We start from the raw sequence: 18836 nt of genomic DNA on the forward strand, positions 1-18836 counted from the left end.
TCCGGTAGAACCGGAAGTTGTGTTTAAGTCAGAAACCTTAGAAACCTCTGAATATTCATGATCCTATCAGAACGAAAATCCTTTGAGAGGATAGTGCCCAGGACCCCCCTAAACCCCTACAAAGGCCAATCAATGTGTCAGAGTAATATAGGACTTCTGGGAGCTGATAATAAAGCCCAGGTCATGAAGAAGAGTCATTATGCACCGAAGACGCACCTTAACAAGCATTTGGGGCTCCGCGTTTCAAAAAGACAATTGCCCAAGCTTGGATATACCTTGATAAAAACATATTGTTGCTGCACCTAGGGTAGGGCTTGGAATCTGAGATTTACTGATGAAACATTTGACTTGGTCACCGTCAAAATCTGAGGAATTTTCATAGATTAAGCAGGAGAGAGCTAAGGGCTGAGAAGTGGAAAAATAGGAAAGGATGCCAGCATACTGGCAGCCCCCTAATAGAGACAGATATAGTCATGATAGAGAGGAAACGGTGCGGTTAAAGCTACATCTGGATGGAGCGTTATTACCGGGTAAAAGTATTCCAGAGCAGTCTGACATCTGAAAGGATATTCATTAGGAGAGAAAACTGCAGGAAGATGAATCCATTAGAAATAGGAGTATTTAAGAATTTCTTGAACATAGGATAATTTCATATTGCAGAAGTTTACTTCTAGAACGTACCCAATCTGGGACTTTCTCCCCTACTTTCACTGAGCAAGCATCTCCTTTTTTAACATCATCTTCTCCTGCATTTTTTAGGTTTTCACAACAATTGTGTGGTTTTGTTATTTTTAGGATGCAAGATGTTTATGTTTTAATCTTTTAACTGTAAAGGAGCTAAATTCAAAGAGTCTTTAAAAACTGAAAAGGATGATTTTGACTGAGGACATTAGAATACAAAAAAACCAACAACCAGGAGCGCTGTTCCGTTAAATATATAGAAAAAAGGAACTGGTAATACTCACTGATTAAAGCACCCTGATCCTGGATCGTTGAAATGGGAGTATGGATTGACTCTAGACAACGAACCCATGCATATCCAGCAGAAGTATTGTGCGCACCCAGTGCAGGTCATCTTGTTGCAGCCATCGATTTTCTATCAACCCAAAAAAGTAGTGCATACAAGAAACTTGTTAAAATACCAGTAACATTTTGGGATTCGATTCACAAAGCACTTTTAGACCTTGCTGGTTAAATGTGCGCTTTATTTAAGATAGCGCGGATGGGAAGCATGAGTAAACTTAGAAGTAAAAACATACTGATTTCTTCCACATCATTGGAAAGGTTTGAAAGAGGCAGAAGAAACAGCAAAATATAGCACAGCAGAGGTTAAGAGGACACTTCTAAATTGTGTGTGCAATAGCAAAATATTAAGCATGCTGTGAATGCTAAATATTTGGTTTGCTTATTATTTTACAATTTAGCCCCACAATACTGATCTTTTCCCATAAATCTTTCTGAACTCACCTGGATGTGTGTGCCACAACGTGGGCAGGCCTTAGAGTTCTTCTCCAGCCAATCTTTACTTTCCATTTCCTCTACAGCTTTCTGGATCACCCTCTTGCCATAACGTTTCTCCAGAAATCTTTTAGTGGTCTCATCAGCTTCTAGGTACTCGTTGCGCAACGCTATTAGCTTTTCTTATTAAGAAATACACAGAAAACAAATTAAATGCTAGAGTTGAAAGAGATCAAAGTTCAAGCACATTCTTCACCTCTACTCATTCAGGTCCTAAACTGCAGGACCCTAACATATTTTTTAAAAGAGAACACTCACACTTTACATCTGTTCAACTAGCCTACTTTCCACGTTCTTACTTACTATGGGAAACAAGCAATGGCAACAATCAACATGTTTGGCTATTTCTTATCAATGAAAGTGTTGGTTCACTGATTGGCGAAATTGTGTGTATGAGTTAATGGCAGGTTGAATGACAAAGTGCATGAATGATTGAATGTCGGAGTATGCAGATTGAGGCAGACAGGTTACACCAATCTTCCAGGCTGAAGCACCAGACAGAAATAGTGACAATGTTAGAACATTTCAAGAATTACCAGTAATAACCCAATTCAAGCATTACACAAGCCAATTTGAGCACTACACTTGCACCAATAATGAGAAAAGTACAGTAAGAATTACCATCGTTATGTCAGTAGAAGCATTAACACAGGTGTGGGCACCAGTGTGCCACAAGTGCATACAATATGCCACGAGTTACCACTTTTATGCATTTTCAGATTCAAATTTAAGGTACCATGTAATATTCAATGCATGTTCAGATATCGACTCATATGGCTCCAGTGCTGGTCCAGTTCTATACTGCAATTGCAAACTTTGGCCACTAGGCCAAGTATGCACCATCACTCATTAATTCTTTGTACACGCTCATATATACCCCACACAGTAATCATCAGTGCATTTTCAGATCTGCACCATCACTATCTAGCTTTACGTCATCACAACAGTAATATTCAGGGCATGGTAATATTTCCACCAAAGTCAGCAAAGAGCTCACTCTTCAACTCTCCCTCCGCTCCAAATCAGGCAAGTATTATCAGACAGTGCACACCTATAGGATTTGGAGCAGAGGCTGAGCGGATGATGGGGTGTTGTTCCACTGCCCAGGCTCCCAAATATTATCGATGATTTCCTGAGGCTTGGCAGTGTGGTATGCACATAGGCATTAATTGCAAGTGCACTGGAAAAATAACCACTATTTGCCCTCGCCAAAATTGACGTTACAGTGGGTCCCGATAATTCCAGGGGCACGGAAGTTACAGGAGTTATAGGTTTCTGGGGGAGTAGGGTGCAGCAATGTGTGTCGTTGTGCTGATTTCAAGGGTCTTCCATAGCCATAAATGAAGACTCTGAATTCAAGTTACTGGGCACTTTGGAATTTAAAGGCCGCTCTTAGAGAGGGTCTAAATGCTCCAGAATCAGGAAAGCTAGCCCAAGCCATTGCAACCATATTTTAAGTAGTAGGAGGCAGACTGATTTTCCCTAAAAAGTTCCTACATGGCCCTAAGCGAAAGCTCTTGATGAAAAGGACAGCAAAGGCCCATCTCTCCCATGGTGGATGTTCGCTTCAGTGCCTGGCAGACTGCAGCAACTATACTAACAGGAAATAACTGTGGGTCTGGGATAACTACTAACTCTGCGTTCAATCTGTGTCCACTCTGTAACCTGTACTCCTGTGAACTCAGTGAAATACATCGGGACTGATCATGATGTGATTATGTTCCCATCAGTTACACACTCTGAACCGCCCTTTTTGTCATCATTTGGGCCATGTCACAAGATGGTATGTCCACAATGTAGACATAGGTATTCTAGAAAGTGGTAACTGGAAGCAGTGCTAAACAAAAAATTGTGAGTGAAAGTGCTATTGTTAAAATTGGATAGTGGGTGCATGAACAATTTTATTAGAAAGCAAACCACTTCCAAGATTAAAAACAAAAAAGTGCAAAGTAACAGTAGTTCATAACAAATATCTACTGCAGCAACTAACACCATTTCCACCAAGACATTTCTAGTCAAAGTTAGGGGAATGTAAAATTACGGGTTGGCTGGCCTTTGACCCGTAAAATGCAGATAAAAGCATCATAGCAGGTGATATCTCATTACATTGGTAAGTGACAGCAGTATGAGACCAGGAATCAGGGCACTGCGCATTTACATAGTAGGGATGCAGGTTGATTTTTCCCTATAAAATTCCAACAGGGCCCCATGGTCGGTGTTCTTAGATGACCAAGATGGGAAAAGTCATCTTTTTAATTGTAGGTATCAAGGAGCCCCTGTAAAATAGATTTCACAATTCCTAGGGAAGGGCAATAATGCAAAAGAGAATAAATTCCTAGGCAAAGAACAATTTCACTAATATCAACATAATCATACAAACAAAATTATAAAGAACTCAGTGTAACGACCATGAAATATATATATATATATATATATATATCAGTCTTTATTTTCAATTAAACAATCATTAACAATATAAAAACAATTTTATAAAAAGGACACCAAAAAGATGGTAAACCTTGTTTTTTTTTAAAAAAGTGTATTACTACATCAACAATAAATCAATTTTACAAAATGTTGCAATGATATACACAAATTACAATAAAAAATAATCTGTGTCGACCACCAGAAGTGGCAGTGTGGAATAAGGAAATGGATAAATGCATGATAGCCGAGAAGGAAGTATTTATTGCTAGGGGGTGCCCGAAGAAATGGGATAGGAAGTGGTCAAAATGGAATCTGTACAAAGGAGATATTTGTGTGTCACCAATGGTAGAGTTAGAACTGAGGATGACGGGGAATGGAGCACAAATTATGTAAAGTATACCTTTGCCAAACTTGATTTATATATGTGAACAATATGACGTGATGTAATGGGATTATCAGCAGATGAGTGAAATGTCTGTCATTTTTGTTCAATCAATAAAAATATTTAAATAAAATAAATAAAATAATCTGTGGCAAGAGATAAGTCTTCAACGCACGTTTCGGCACACTTTGCGCCTTCGTCAGGAATGCCACAATTTACTAAATAAGTTTTATGGCTGTCTGCTTGATATGGGCCAAATATTTGACTTTGATGTACTTGGCATATTTAATCGTTAATTTCCAGATTGTGGATATAATATAACACTTCTTTTCTCAAGAAAACGATTCTTTCTTGAGAAAAGAAGTGTTCATATTTAGTTTGGACGCTTAATGCCAGTGTGACGCGAAGTTTACATTCGAGGCCATTTGTGGCTGGCAATTATGATAGCATCGTAGAAATAGAAATAAGGAATTTGAACAAAAAGTTTTCTCAAATATTGAAATAATTCAGTCATTGGATCATCACTGACCCTATGGGAAATATTGTAGACGAAATCATAGATTAATCGATCTATGTCTTGAAGGAGGTGTTGCCTAGAAAGTTATATCTACAATCTGGAGTTTAACGATTGAATTTGCCGAGTTATTCTCACTGACTTACTCTGTGACTTGTGGCATCTACTGTAACCCAATCATAATGCTGTAACCCAAAATGTGAATGGAAAATTCAACAGGCAATGGAGGAGTAGAGCAGAGTTTATGTGCTGCACACTGGGTTTCATGGGAGAATTGCTGGTGGCCCAGGTTTTGTTTTGGCATTGTGTTGTGGTGGCAGTGTATTCCTTCAGAGTAAAGACACGGTGGCACAATGATTACCTATGCAGCAGCACAGCATGGCATGTTGGGGATGTGTGCTTTGTAATACAATTCCAAGACAGTATTTCGTTTCTTATATGGTTTCATACGGCTCCTGATCACATGCTTGATGAACCCCTGTACAAACGCTCTTCTCTTAAATCCTCCCATCCAGGATCTCTTGCCAGAGAAAAGTAACTTCTTTATTGTGATTATTTCTCAGCATGAAGCTGAAAGTTCCACTATTTCTGTAACATAATTGTATCTGAACAAGGAAAAAAAACAGTCATGTTTTCCTGGATGAAGAAACTGCACAAAACCTGGAGTTTAAGTTTTACAGGGAAAGAATGATTACTTGTTTTCAGTCTACTCTGCTTTCTGATCACCTATCACCTTAGATGGTGTGAAAGATTATCTGACCACACCCATAAAAGTAGCAAATGCCACAATTGTTAGGCAGATTGTCGTGTGTATGCAGAATGCTTATGGTGAAAAAGGACTTGAACAATATTCAATAGTTTATTCCTATTCTACCAGAGCTAATGCTGAATTGGGTTCTTTCCAAAGGCATGTACCACTTGTAAAAAATATGTAGGGCAGCCACTTGGACTACCCTCATGCCTTTTGCATGCAAAGCTCATGAGACAAATATTCTTACAAAGATGAAGGTAGCAGCCAGGGTATTCTCCACAACCTGTTTGCTAATTACTTTCATATAGGCTGTGTAAGAAACTGGTGCATTAGTTGAGAATGGTAACTGCCAACCTCAAATAAGAAATCACAATCCATGTCAGGGTGAACCACTAAAGTCACTAAATAAACCTAAGCTCAACCACTGGAAGCTATTGCACAGAGAGGTCAGGCTTAACTTAGAAGCAATGTGTAAAGTATTTATGCAACACCAAAACAGTAATAAAGTAAAAAAAACGCACAAGAAAAATCCCAAACCAATTTAGAATAATAGAGTACATGTTTATAAATAAAATTACACCAAAACAACCAATCAAATAAGGAGACCTGGAGATATGATTTTTAGTTTTAAATAAATATAGCGCCTAAAAGTGTTAAGCGCCAACCATGGTCAACGGGTAGTGATACACTGGCACCATGCGGGATTGAGGCTGACCTCTAAGGAGCACAGGTTGGATACAGTAACCAGGTTTGACCCCATCAGCGGACTTACCTTGGCATGGCTAATTCTAGGGATGTGCAACTGGTATAGCCGCACCTGGCTTTGACTTCGGTTGGGGGTGATGTGTTCAAACATACAGGTTTAAAAGCACATGAAAACTTTATTGTGCTTCCAGCAGTTTTCAGGTAACAATAAAAATGTTAAGATAACTCTGGTGATTAATGTTACTGCTGGTGAGAGATCAGAATTGTGTCTAGTCGCAGTTTTTACTCATCATAAACTAGCACAGAGGGATAATGTGACTGCTTCAAATAACGTGTACCATGCACATCACAAAACTGAGTGTGAGTGAACTATGAGTAGGCACTTTAAAAAAAATGAAATGTACGTCAGAGAGGGACAATGGAGAGGTGGGGGACAGTTGGAGAGTGCTAGTGAGGGAATTAGTGGAGAAGGATGTCAAGATGGAGGGTGCCAAATAAGACTGTCGCATCAGGCACCACCAGCACTAAAGCCAGCCCTGTACCTTGGGACACTTGATAAGGAAGTCAAAAATCGGCAGCAAGGCAATGTAGCAGGCAGTGACTGAGGAGGGCTCCAGTAGGTTGGATAGCCAACTGATGAGGTCCTGGTGAAGCCGTTGAGGTTTGGCATGAAAGCTTCAAGTGGGAGAAATTAGAAATTTGCACGCATAGAAGTTCGCTCGTAGGCCAGATAGTCACTTTTTTGGAGCTCTGATTATTTCAGCAAGGCAAGGCTACGACTGTAACCAAAAAGGGCTCTGTGAGGTCGGATACCTTCACTGAGACTTCTCACTGAATCAAACTTGCTGCTGCCTAAGATATCGAAGCTGGAAAAACCTGATTCTCTAGCCCAGAAGCAAGCATACAGGCTGGATCTGCTTGGCAGGTTTGCCCTGCTCCCTCGGAGGTTCTTGAAGACAAAAAGTTTCTACGTCCCAGGTTTCCTAGGATGTTAGGAGGAATATGCATTGACACAGCACAGGGTTCCGGTAATCAGCAATAGCTCTTGGGGTTCAAGACTCACTCCAGTAGTAGCCACCAGCAGAGTTCATGGCCAGTGGATCTGGGCAATTGCAAGAAAGGCCTCTCGTAATTTGTTTTGTCCCTGCCTATAGCTTTAATATGAGGTCAGCCTTTGGACCCTTGGAGTCAACTTCTTTGTACTGGTCAGAAGTGGGAGAACAGTCATTCAGAGTTCTTCTCAGGTCTCAAACAGCAGGATCAGTCTTCTTAAAATCTTCCACAGGTCTAGTAGTGTTGCGAGGAGGGTACTGGGGATCCTACATTTATGCATGGTGCCATCCTGTGGGGAGGTGGAGGATTCCTTAACCCTTCTCAATCAATAAGGTTATAATTCCCAGGGTTAACCCCTACCCACTGTTGCAGCATTTTCTGCGTGTCCTACAGCAAACAGTCCTACAGTGTCTCTTTCGGTCTAAATCCAAGATGGTAAAACCCTTCCCCTCTTGTGCAGAGCCTGTGTAACCAACCCAGAGAAGTAGCTAGGGAAAGGAGCAAACCCTCTTCTGTGGGCACTTCATGCCTGTCCTTGGGGCAGCTCTTTCCGATAAATAGAGCATGGCTGACTGGGGGAAGGAGGTATAGGCCTTTTTAGGTGTCATCTGACATCTGGGAGCAGTTTTCACATCTCATTCAGGGCTAAGCAATCAGAGGGCAGCAGCTGAAGGCTGGTTCAAATTAGCCTCCAGAAGCTTTGGACAAGGAAAAGTTAAACTTCTAAAAGTAAATTTTCCTTAATATTTATTAAGAATCAGACTTCACCAGTTAATAAATATTGTAAAGAGTCCAAGAATGACATTCCTAGCTGTTTCCTAGCTGCTTAATGGCTTTATTAATTTTAATTTTGCATCCTTGCCTTACTATGGAACGGCCAGACTTGCTATAGTGAAAATAGCTTTTGGGGACTAGTCACTGGTCACTATTAGGACATGTGGTACACTAAATGTATATATGTCCTACTTTAAAATACTGTGCACCCTGAATTAGGGGCATCAAGGCCTACTTTGGGGGGAAATATACATATTTAAAAGGAAGAACTGTCAAAAAAAGCTCATTATGACAGATCGAATTGCAGTTTAAAATCAGATTTCGTCATGCTACTTTGGCAAGCCAGAAGCCATGTTTTACACCATCTCTGTAGTGGATGGCACAAATGGTGCTGTCGTCCACACAGCGTATTTAACTTACAGACTCTGGGTAACTTTATACCATGTACTAGGGACTTCCAGTTAAGATAAATATGCCAATTAGAGATATACCAATTTCATAATTTTTAAGGAGAAGCACTAGCATTTTACTACTGGTTAGCAGGATAAAGTGCATAGAGTTCTAAAGCCAGCAAAAACAGATGGGGCAACAATGTGGGAGTACACCATGCAGAAGATGCTCAGCTCCTACAGACTGTCACCAAATCCCAGCATTCTGAAGCTCCAGAAACAGGTTCCCAATGACATAGGGAGAATGAAGTTAGGAACATTTATCTTCATAGCGATTCCAGTATTGTCAGTTCTTAATCTTCCTCATTCACTACACACGTACAATTGCCTTTTCAAACACATGCTGTGCTCCTTCCTTACAGGGCAGAAAAACATTTGGGAACTGGGCTGTCATAGGTAGTGGAAAAGGGCTGGGGCAGAAGGCAGATTTGTGCACAGGTGACACTTGTACTAGATATTATTCTCTGCTGCTGCTTGCTATGCAGACATCTGCAACTAATTTGTAAAGAGAAAGAACTAGGAGCACCAGATTTACCATAATTCTTCCTAAATCCATAGATTCTGGAATTGTAATCCGTTTGCCTGATGTTAGTGGTGAGAGGTCTTGGCAGTCCTCATGAGGGAATTCACTCATCAGCAAGATACTCTTGGAAAGGCTGAATCCTGAGGAGCCAGTTTGATATGAAAACAAGAAGCATTGCTTTGAAGGCTCTTTTTATTGTGAGTCCTCAAGTTCACAGCGCTGCATAGCTATAAATTATTGAATCATAAGAGATAAAAGCGCCACATTCAGTTCTCATTTCGATTCAGAGTAGGCCTTTAGGTAAGCCCTTCATGACAGATTTAAAAACAGCCTGTTCATCTGGGCAACAGTTTGTGTGGCTCACTCAATATCAGATGCACATTGCATTGAAAGCAGCAAGCACACTACTCCTTTCACTTTGTCAAATGAGCATCTGTAGACTCGATCCTGGAACTGACCAAACTTTCATGTACTCCTTGGAGCAACCCAAATGTAATATATGAATTGTAGAAATGTAGGAGCCATGCCTAGAGTTTGAGACAGTCCAGGCTTTGGTTACGGTTCTTGCCCAGGTTCCTGCTCAGAAGTCTGTTGCATACTTGTGGATGAAAGTGACCAACATGTGGAGCAGTTTGGGATACTACATCTTTCAAGCAGAGTTTGGTGCCGCTAGAAGCATGGAACGCCAAGAGTACCAAAACCAACTAGTGCAGTGGAGGAAATCGTGGCAAAGAGCATAGAAACTGCCTGTCCAAAGCCACAGAGAGTACTTCCCCATTGATACGGATTTTGGAAACCTGAAGGCGAAGCAGGAGGATATGGCATTTTTCTTTGTCATAAAGAGATATAACTTAAGGGTGCCTCACATGGTAAACAGATAGTCAACCATCGCTTGGTTTAGTTCCCACAGGATTGAGTTGACCCTGCTCTGCTGAGGCCAGCTGCTTTCTTGTTTCTCTTAACATGTGTTTTGCAGTAATATTATTTTTTAGTCTGACAGCACACCTCTATATGCCCTCCACTTCTTCGGATAATGAGAGAGAATGGGCTCTGCCCTGTTTAAGACGACTAAACATTGTCATCATGTTGCCTGTTATCACTATTATTGTTTTTCTCTCAATACGCAGTCCTGAACTAGAGTATAAGGATGTTTAATATTTGTTCGTGGTTCAGCCACACGGTTTTGCTCAATAGGGGACACAGATGGGCACCAGTCTTCTAGTGATCTACTATTAACAAGGGCATTCCAGCTCTAAGATGCGGTCAGTAGCTCTACCAGCACAGGGCTGCTTTCCTGTGTCCTGTTGCCTGGAAAACATCTTGCCAGTCTCCGGAATCTGCGTCCACTATCTTTGCAGTTCGACCTTTGGGTGAAAATTGGCAATCAGCACATTGGACCATAATGATGCCCAAAGGCGTTAGTCTCAAAAGCACCATGATTATCTGGCTATAATTATCCTGGATTGACTTATGAAAGCAGATCTCTCTAGAATAGCCTCGACCATGTTAAGCTGGCCGGATTCTGCATCACTATGTATGCAGCAGAGTGTCTAGACACACTATGGATCTGGATAGGACAAGCTGAACTTGGCAAAGTTGACACCCAGTCCAAGTTCTTGAAAGAAGTTAGTGGGTGCGAGGGCAGCTTCCGCAGCCAATACTTTCAAGGAAGCTGGCTCTGTATATACTATATCAAAATGAGGTATAGTGTGCACAGAGTCCAGTGGAACCCCAAAGGTAGGCAGAGGTAAAAGTAGATGGCACCTTACTCTCTATTTGTGGTGGTGTGGGTGAGCACTAAGGCTTTATAAGAGGGTAGTGTTAAGAATTTGTTGTACACACTTAATCAGCAAATGATGTCACACACTCAAAGACTGAACTCAGACCAATTTCTTTTGTATAAAAATATTATTAAGTTATTTTATTTCTAGGACCAAGCCAAGCCCGGCACAGGTAAGTGAAATAAATGATTTGCAAAATCTTATGCAGTGTTTTACAACTGAATGCAAGTTCAAATGCAATTGATTGAAATACAGTTAAGTTAAAAATGTTGAATTTACTTTCCAGATTACTTTTTAAGTTACGTTTTCTACTCAGTGTGATATGCCTAGATATCACACTGGGACATTTCCTAGAGAAAAGGTAAGTAAAATCAGTTTTTCAAAGTTAAGTTTTCAGGTTTTCCTTCAAATAAACTCCACACTTAGAACATTTTTCAAGGGAAAAAAGTCAATGTATTCCTATGGGTCCTCGGTCTTTGGGCTTGAGTTTCTGGGGTTAGAACTAGGGTTCCCCCAGGGTCAAGGATGCACTCTCAGTGGCACTAGGGCGGCCAGGTCAGAGTGTTGAGGCCCAATGTTATCCAATGGGGATAGGGGGCATCCGGTTGGTGCCTGCTCACAAGCAGGCCACAGGGTTGTAGGAGCTAAGTCCCTGGTGGTAGACTCAGGGGAAAGGGGGATTTGAGTTAGCACCCAAAGTACACCAGAAACGGTGCAGGGGCAGCTAGATGCAAGGTGCTGTTTTGGGGTTGGTTGCCCTGTTGGTTTTAATGGGGATTCTCCAGTTTTGACAAGGACTGCAGGCTCGTGGATGAAGATCTTCTGGAGGTGACCACCGGCTGGAGAGGTAAGTTGGGATGCCTGGGGATGCTGGAACACCGTGGGTTGGGCCACCCAAGGCCGTGGGACGTCAGGTGCAGAGGTGTCTTTAGGCGTTGGGCTTTCTTACTAGCTCAGGTCGGGGAGATCCTCCAGAAAGAGACTGCAGGCGTCACGGAGAGGGTCGAGGCAGGTCAGAGATCACCAGATCTCAGGTCAGGATCGACGGGGAGACCTCTTAGTGGTGTTGGGCCACTGAACCTGGGGACGAGGGAGTCGGGTGCAGAGTAGTGCAGAATAACAGATTTAGCCGGAGGCAGAGTCTGTGGGTGAACAAATGCAGTGTTCACGGGAGACAAAGTCTTTGGGGTGGAAGGCAAGGCAGATCCGTTGGGTTTTTGAGGCTGCTTGCTGCAGGACATACCGGGATTTCGCTTCTGCAGGTTCGGGGGTGGAAACAGGCCGGTAGGGCTTGGGCCAAGGGAGTGGGCGGCCTCCTCTTCTTAGCTTTGGCACAGCTTCTTTGGCCTTTTTCTTTTCTTCTTAGTCAGTTCTTGTCTGAGGAGGCAAGGTTCAGGGGTGCCCCTAAATACTAGATTAACGCGTTACAGGTAAGTAAAGGTTGGGACCAATGGGTCTCTTCCTTGGGGTGGGTACACCTCCCATTATGCCACCCTCCAGTGGGAGGGGGGCATATGCTTCACTCTGGTTGGCTGGGACCCCCCCATCTGCAAGATGGCAGGGACTGAGAGTTGTGCCTCACCTCGCCCCCCCCACCTGAGGGGTGGGGTTGGCACACCTCCCTTTCTCACTTGGTTTCCCTGCTGATTCACCTGCCCAAAGTGGGGATCAGAACTGGTGGGGGCCAGTTGCTGGAAGCAGCAAAAGAGCTGGGGAAGCTCACAAAGGCACCAACGCCTTTGAAGCTTCCCTTTTGTGGACCTTGCCCATCCTGGAGGAGGATACTTGGCACCACGTCCCAGGATGCGCATTGTTTCAGACCCCCGAGAGCAGCAGGCTCTCGACCCAGGGGTCCAGATACACATCTAGTGGTGGCAGCTGGTGAGCAGCCACTCAGCCTGGACACTAGTGTTAGGTTGTTTTTCAGGGGGCATCTCTAAGATGACCCTTGTGTGCATTTTTCATTAAATCCCACACTGGCATCAGTGTGGGTTTAATGTGCTGAGAAGTTTGATACCAAACAGTTTTCAGAAAGCCATTATGGTACTGTGGAGTTCGCGTGGGCCAAAGCAGAAAGCATCGCCATTAGGCGTGAAGAAACATTAGGTTTGCGACAGCCCCCTATAGCAGCACAGTGGGATGTTCTCCTGAGCGAGCTACAAGAATGCGAAAGGGAGCGGCCCGAGAGATCATCTGACGTAGGGGCGGACGGGCAAGAGACATAAGCCGGATAGGCTACCTGAGGACATAGTGCGATAATCCATGGTCAACTATTTGACACACAAAGTCATGTAGGCGCATGCGCCACAGACCAGGGACACTGTAAGATACATCAGTAGCGCCAAGATACGAGTACACATGCGGGAAACCCGGGGAGGATACTAAGGGCAAGGTCAAAGTTGTTGGTTTCTTATGTTGTATCATTGTTCTTTTCTTTTCTATGTTTAATATGCTAGACAGAATGTCTAATATGTTTACACACAACTGTGCCTGACAGCTAGACTTACGCAAAGTGAAAAGATGCCCAAAGTTAAAGTAAGTAATAACTCCTTACCTCATAAAGTTGTCTATATGTAACGGCTATGCATGATAAACACTGCATTGTTAATATTACATCCTGTGCAGTACTGACAATCTGTAAATGTGTACACAATGTAACAATTGCAAATGTTAAAGGAAAGGCATAGAGAGGCATTGTAAGCATATGTATAATTAATCAGGACTGCATAAATTCAATAAAAAAAGATTTCAACAAAAATGGTACTGTGGAGTTCGCAATGACAAACTCACAGCACCATATACTCTTAATGGCATTACTACACTTACAATGTATAAGAATTGGCTTAGATACTGTAGGGGTACAGGGCCCACGCACCTGTAACCTCACCACTGTTATAGTGCAACCAGCTGGAGGGGTGGCAAATCTATGCCAGAGCAGTGGGGTGTAGGCATGGCACACAGGGATGTGTGCCATGTTGTCTCTTCACTTTGTTCTGCACCAAAACACACTGCCCACAAAGGAAGTATGTGTGTGTAAAGGTACAGGGCCTCTAAGGGAGGCACAATAAGTGCTGCAGCCCATAGAGGCCTTCCGTGGCCACAGTGCTCTTGGTACCTGTGGTACCATTTACAAGGGGCTGACCTGTGGCCAGAGAGTACATCAGCAGTTTAGGAAACGGTGGGAGCAACCATTCAAAAAGAGCGCACTTTCTTACACCCCCTAACTGTAAATGTGTAGCAACTGGCACCAGCAACTTTGTGACGACTCCAAGTGCAGACTGCGCAGAAGCTTGGTGAAGGGTGTGCAGAACGTAGACCAAAGCTTTGAAGAACAAGTTACTTACCTTCAGTAGCGATATATTTGTAAGAAACATTAGTTAGTTGTAGATTCCTTACCTTAGAAATACCCCCAGGCGTCAGACCGGATGCAGAAAGTTTTTTTCGTCAGCAGTAATTCTGCGCACGAAAAAAACTTTCTGCATCCAGTCTGACGCCTGGGGGTAATTCTAAGGTAAGGAATCTACAACTTTTTCGTCAGCAGTACTTCTGCGCCATCTGGGAGGCAAGATGACGGCTGTGGCGTGGGCTGTGTGAACAGCTCTGTCCTCTCTCCTACACCTCTTGACCATAGCGGAGTTGCTGGAGTGGAGCATAGCCTCTCATCATCGTAAAATGGAATTGGAAAGGTTTTCTTTTGGCAGAACTTTGGAAATCCTCTTACACGTTTTCTGTTGACCTGGTATGGAAAAAGAGGAAAGAAAGAAGAACATACCTCTGAGCTCCTTCCCCGGCAGGTTACGAGAAGCAGTGGAGGTGTGTCCCGGATCTGGCTGCAGCAGAAGGACGTGAGCTGACCTCCGGAGGTCTGTGTGTGTGAGCGGCATTTGGCAGACTCAGCTTTGCAGCGGCGTGAACGCTAATGTTTTGGCCTTTGCTCTTACCACAGAATAAACTTGCTCTACGGTGGTTGCCCGTATTTTTGTTTAGCCACCGCTTTGGGGCTATCCAAGGGCGAGGAGGAACCGCAAAGAGGAAAAAAATGCCTCCGAAAGGTCGCGGGAAACCGAGTGAGACGCCAAAGGTCACTACCCGCAGCGGGAAGAATAAAGAGCAACCGATGGTAGAAGCCCCCGAGAACCCGGCTGGAGCTACACCCCTGGATTCTGCTATGGCGGGTGAGCGAGTTTGCAATAATACAGAACATAATGATATTATGAAAACGAACTCTAAAAAAGGTGGGGATAGCCGGGGGAAAGCGGGGCCGGCAGCGTGTGCAGCTAAGCAAGGAACTCAAACTCTCCCTGCCATGTTTGAGCAGCAGAATGCACGTAACAGTGTATCTCCGACGGAACTGCCCGACGGAGGAGATGAAAATAGAACTGCAACAGAGTTGCCTACAAAGGTGCCCATAGAGGAAATATTAGAAGAGGCACCACAATCTGTAGATTCAAATACAGATCTGGAGCAATGTAGCCCTAATCTGAACAAGTCTGAGCCAGATAGGTGCATTATGGGAGATGGAGTTCTCGCGCTCACAGATGAAAATATAAGGGGTAGCCAGGATAACCTAGCTGTTGAAATGGACCCATTAGCCCTACGCGACCGGGCACAGGTAGGTGCAATGGCATATGAATCCGCCGAGAATCTGAACTTTTACTCACTATCTGAGGCTTCTCAGGATGAGGGGTCAATTGTGAGTCAAACTGGGGGGTTCTATAGTGAAGGGAGCAGTTCTGCAGATGATTTAAGACACAGTGTGAACTCCCCAAACTCCATTGTCACTACCATCAAGAGGCGGAGGAAAAAATATCTCGGCAAGAAAATGGCACTTTCCCTGTAGAGAATTTAAAGGGAGTAAATCCAGCAACAACTGAGAGTGAAAGAGAGGAATCTGGCACTCATACACACGCAGTAGTGCCCCCGCTAGCCTTAGGTCCTCCACAGGAGATTACCCTAGCCACTATATACGAGACTATGATGGACCATAGAAGCGAGAGTAAAGCGGAGATTGCTCGAATGCAGGCTACGTGCAGCAAGGTTAAAAATGCAGTGAGACGGCCACTGTCTCTAAACGATGGCATTTACGTCAATTGATTCCAGATTTTCAGAAAAAGGGGGCAGTGCTGTACCTACAGAACCCGGCAAAATTGAAGGTTATATCTAAGGGTCAAACGAAATTCTTCTGGTCCGAAATATAGGCCAAAGAGTTTTTGGACACATTGGAGTGATAAGGACCGAGATGTACTCACTCTAACAGGGATAAATTGTCCCATTGTTGGACTTTTCGCCTTTTTTTTCCCCCCCTGTTTTTTTTTTATGGGGTGGGCCTTGTGCTTAATATTCTACGGTTAATAATATCGGGATTGTTTAGGGGCTTTCTATGTTCTCTCTTATCATGTGTTTCTCCAGTGACTATGAAACAAGTCTGCTTGTATGTTTTTGGTCTATGGGGCTAGGGGGGAGGAGTACGGCACTCCATACAAAGCAGGGTCCTATGGTCCCTGGGCCTCATAGGAAGGGTGGGAGTGGGTGGGTGAGGGTGGGTGGGGGTGGGAAGGAGGGGAGTAGCTAGGTGGGGTAGGGGGGTTTCAGGGTTTTGGTGGTGGGGGGTTAGAAAAACATCCGCAGACCGGAGGAAGCTGACGCATAAGGATACTAATCAGCAGGAAGCAATGTTAGTCATGTCTATAAAAGAAGTACAAGGAGTTATTAATTTTTATTATGTTTATGTTATCAACTATAAAAGGAGGCAGCTCATAGTGGAAATAAATTTAGAGCATAAAAATGGCCTCGTCTAGAAACATTAAGATCTGTTCCTTAAATATCTGTGGCCTTAACCACCCGAAGAAACGTCAGGTCCTGGCGAAATTAGTGCAGATATTACAGATCGATATATTGTGTCTGCAAGAAACTCACGTGACATGGGATAATAGAGGATACCTAAAAACAATGGGTATAGATTTGGTAGTTTGCTCCAAACAAACGGGTGTGAAAATAGGAGTTGCGATTCTTAAAAGAAGGGGGGCTGGAACCAGTCTTAATGTTGCAGCTGATAAATGGGGCCGTTGGGCCATTGCAGTGTTTAAATTGGGACAAATGAGGTTTACAAGTGTGCAACGTTTATGGACCAAATTTGGATGACGCCGAGCTACTCAACTTTTTTAATCTAGAATTAGCGCAATGGACCTTGTCTATGGTATTGTGTGGGGATATGAATATAAATCTGGAAGCAGCTGTGGATGTTAGATCTAATTATGTTTATAAGGGAAGAAAGAGGTTGGTCTTTAAGGCACTTCGGGGTTTGATCATGGATCATGGTTTATATGATGTCTGGAACTTAAAGCACCCAGAAGATGATGGGTTTACATTTTACTCTGCTCCTCACGCTAAATTTGCGCGTTTGGATTACTTTTTTATCACAATTCCATTTACGGCTAGTGTTAAAATGGAGATTCATCCCAAGTTGGTCTCCGATCATAACCCGGTTATATTGGAGCTTGATGTTGAACAGGAAGAGAGGGCAGAGCCTCAGCAGTGGTCGTTTGATAGAAAACTGTTGTTGGATGGAGAATATCGTCAGCTTATGGTCAAAAAAATTCAGGATTATTTTGAGTTTAATAAAGGTAATGCCTCAATAGCAATAGTTTGGGACGCATTTAAATCAGTGGTCCGGGGGGAAACCCTAAGTTTTGCCAAATTTAAAAGAAAAAGGAACCTGCTTAAGCACCGTCAGGATTTTGATCAGACGTTACGGGCTGAGAAGAAGCTGGCAGAGGCATTAAGGGTTGGCGTTTAAGCAGATATATTTAACCACATTCAGAAGGAACTTACTATTCTAAGGTCTAGGGCTTATGCGAATATCGCTGACAATCTAGCGGCACAATATATCCAACATAAGGAATAAGTGTAGGAGTTCGGTGAGAAAACTATTAGGGTATTGGCCAAAAGGGTTAGGGAAAAAGCCGCCTTTAATGATATTCCCAAAGTAAGAGATCTGCAGGGGGTGTTACAAGAGACTAAGGAAGGCGTTCTGACCGCATTCCAAGGATTTTATCAGGAGCTATATACTGACGACATTGGGGAGGTCGCCATGGACGGGTATTTAAACGAGGTAATCCCAGCAACTCTGTCCGAAATGCAAAAAGCTATCTTACAGGAGCCCCCAGAATGGTGGGAAATAGAGACGGCAATATTAGGATTAGCCCAGGGAAAAGCTATGGGCCAAGATAACATCCCCTTGGAATTTTACCGGTTATTTAGGGATAGCCTGAGAGTGGAATTGGTTGAAGTTTGCCAGGAAGCCTTTTCGGGGAATGCTCCCCTGTCCTGGACTAATGCCACGATAGTGGTGTTTAAAAAGAAGGGCGATAATGAAATGTGGTCTTATAGACCAATATCCCTACTAAATTCGGACAGTAAAATCTATTCGAAGCTGACAGCCAATAGGCTTAATGATATGATGCCGGGCTTGGTTTCGTTAAGGCAACACAGCTTTATACAACATCGGGAAACCACTGATCATATAAGGCGGATTATTTCAATGCTGGACTGGGCACAGGGGAAGAATTCTCCGGTCGGCGTGGCCCTGTTGGACGCCGAAAAAGCGTTCGACAGGGTCTCGTGGAGTTTTTTATGGCTAGTTTTGGCGAGGAAGGGGTTCCCCGAGGCCTTTATTAGAGCTATTAAAGTGCTATATAAAGAACCAGCTGCATCTATTCGGATCGCAGGGAAATTATCTGGGAAGGTGTTGATAGAAAGGGGGACGAGGCAAAGTTGCCCTTGCTCCCCCCTTCTTTTTGCTTTATATATTGACCCTTTTATTTTAACTTTAGAGAAAAAGCGGGCTATTAAACCTGTTCAGATTCAAAATAGGGAGTTTAAAGTCTGTGCGTATGCAGATAATATTGCGGTGGTATCATCTGACATTACTAGCGCAATACCTAATATCATAGAGGCTGC

The 18836-nt window shown here is 43.3% G+C and overlaps 1 protein-coding gene across 3 annotated transcripts in view; it reads right to left on the reverse strand.

The window, feature by feature from the left end:
* The window catches only part of LOC144769073 (E3 ubiquitin-protein ligase RNF14-like), a 140903-nt gene that overhangs the window by 15632 nt on the left and 106435 nt on the right, over positions 1–18836 (reverse strand). For all 3 annotated transcript variants that reach the window (XM_078653072.1, XM_078653073.1, XM_078653071.1), the window contains 2 exons: positions 1468–1640; positions 966–1096 (listed from right to left, as the gene is read on the reverse strand). In XM_078653072.1, coding sequence (XP_078509198.1) covers positions 966–1096; positions 1468–1640 — 304 coding nt within the window. The remainder of the gene's footprint in view (positions 1–965; positions 1097–1467; positions 1641–18836) is intronic.

This window comes from Lissotriton helveticus, chromosome 7, assembly GCF_964261635.1.
Source record: "Lissotriton helveticus chromosome 7, aLisHel1.1, whole genome shotgun sequence".
NCBI classification, from domain to species: domain Eukaryota; kingdom Metazoa; phylum Chordata; class Amphibia; order Caudata; family Salamandridae; genus Lissotriton; species Lissotriton helveticus.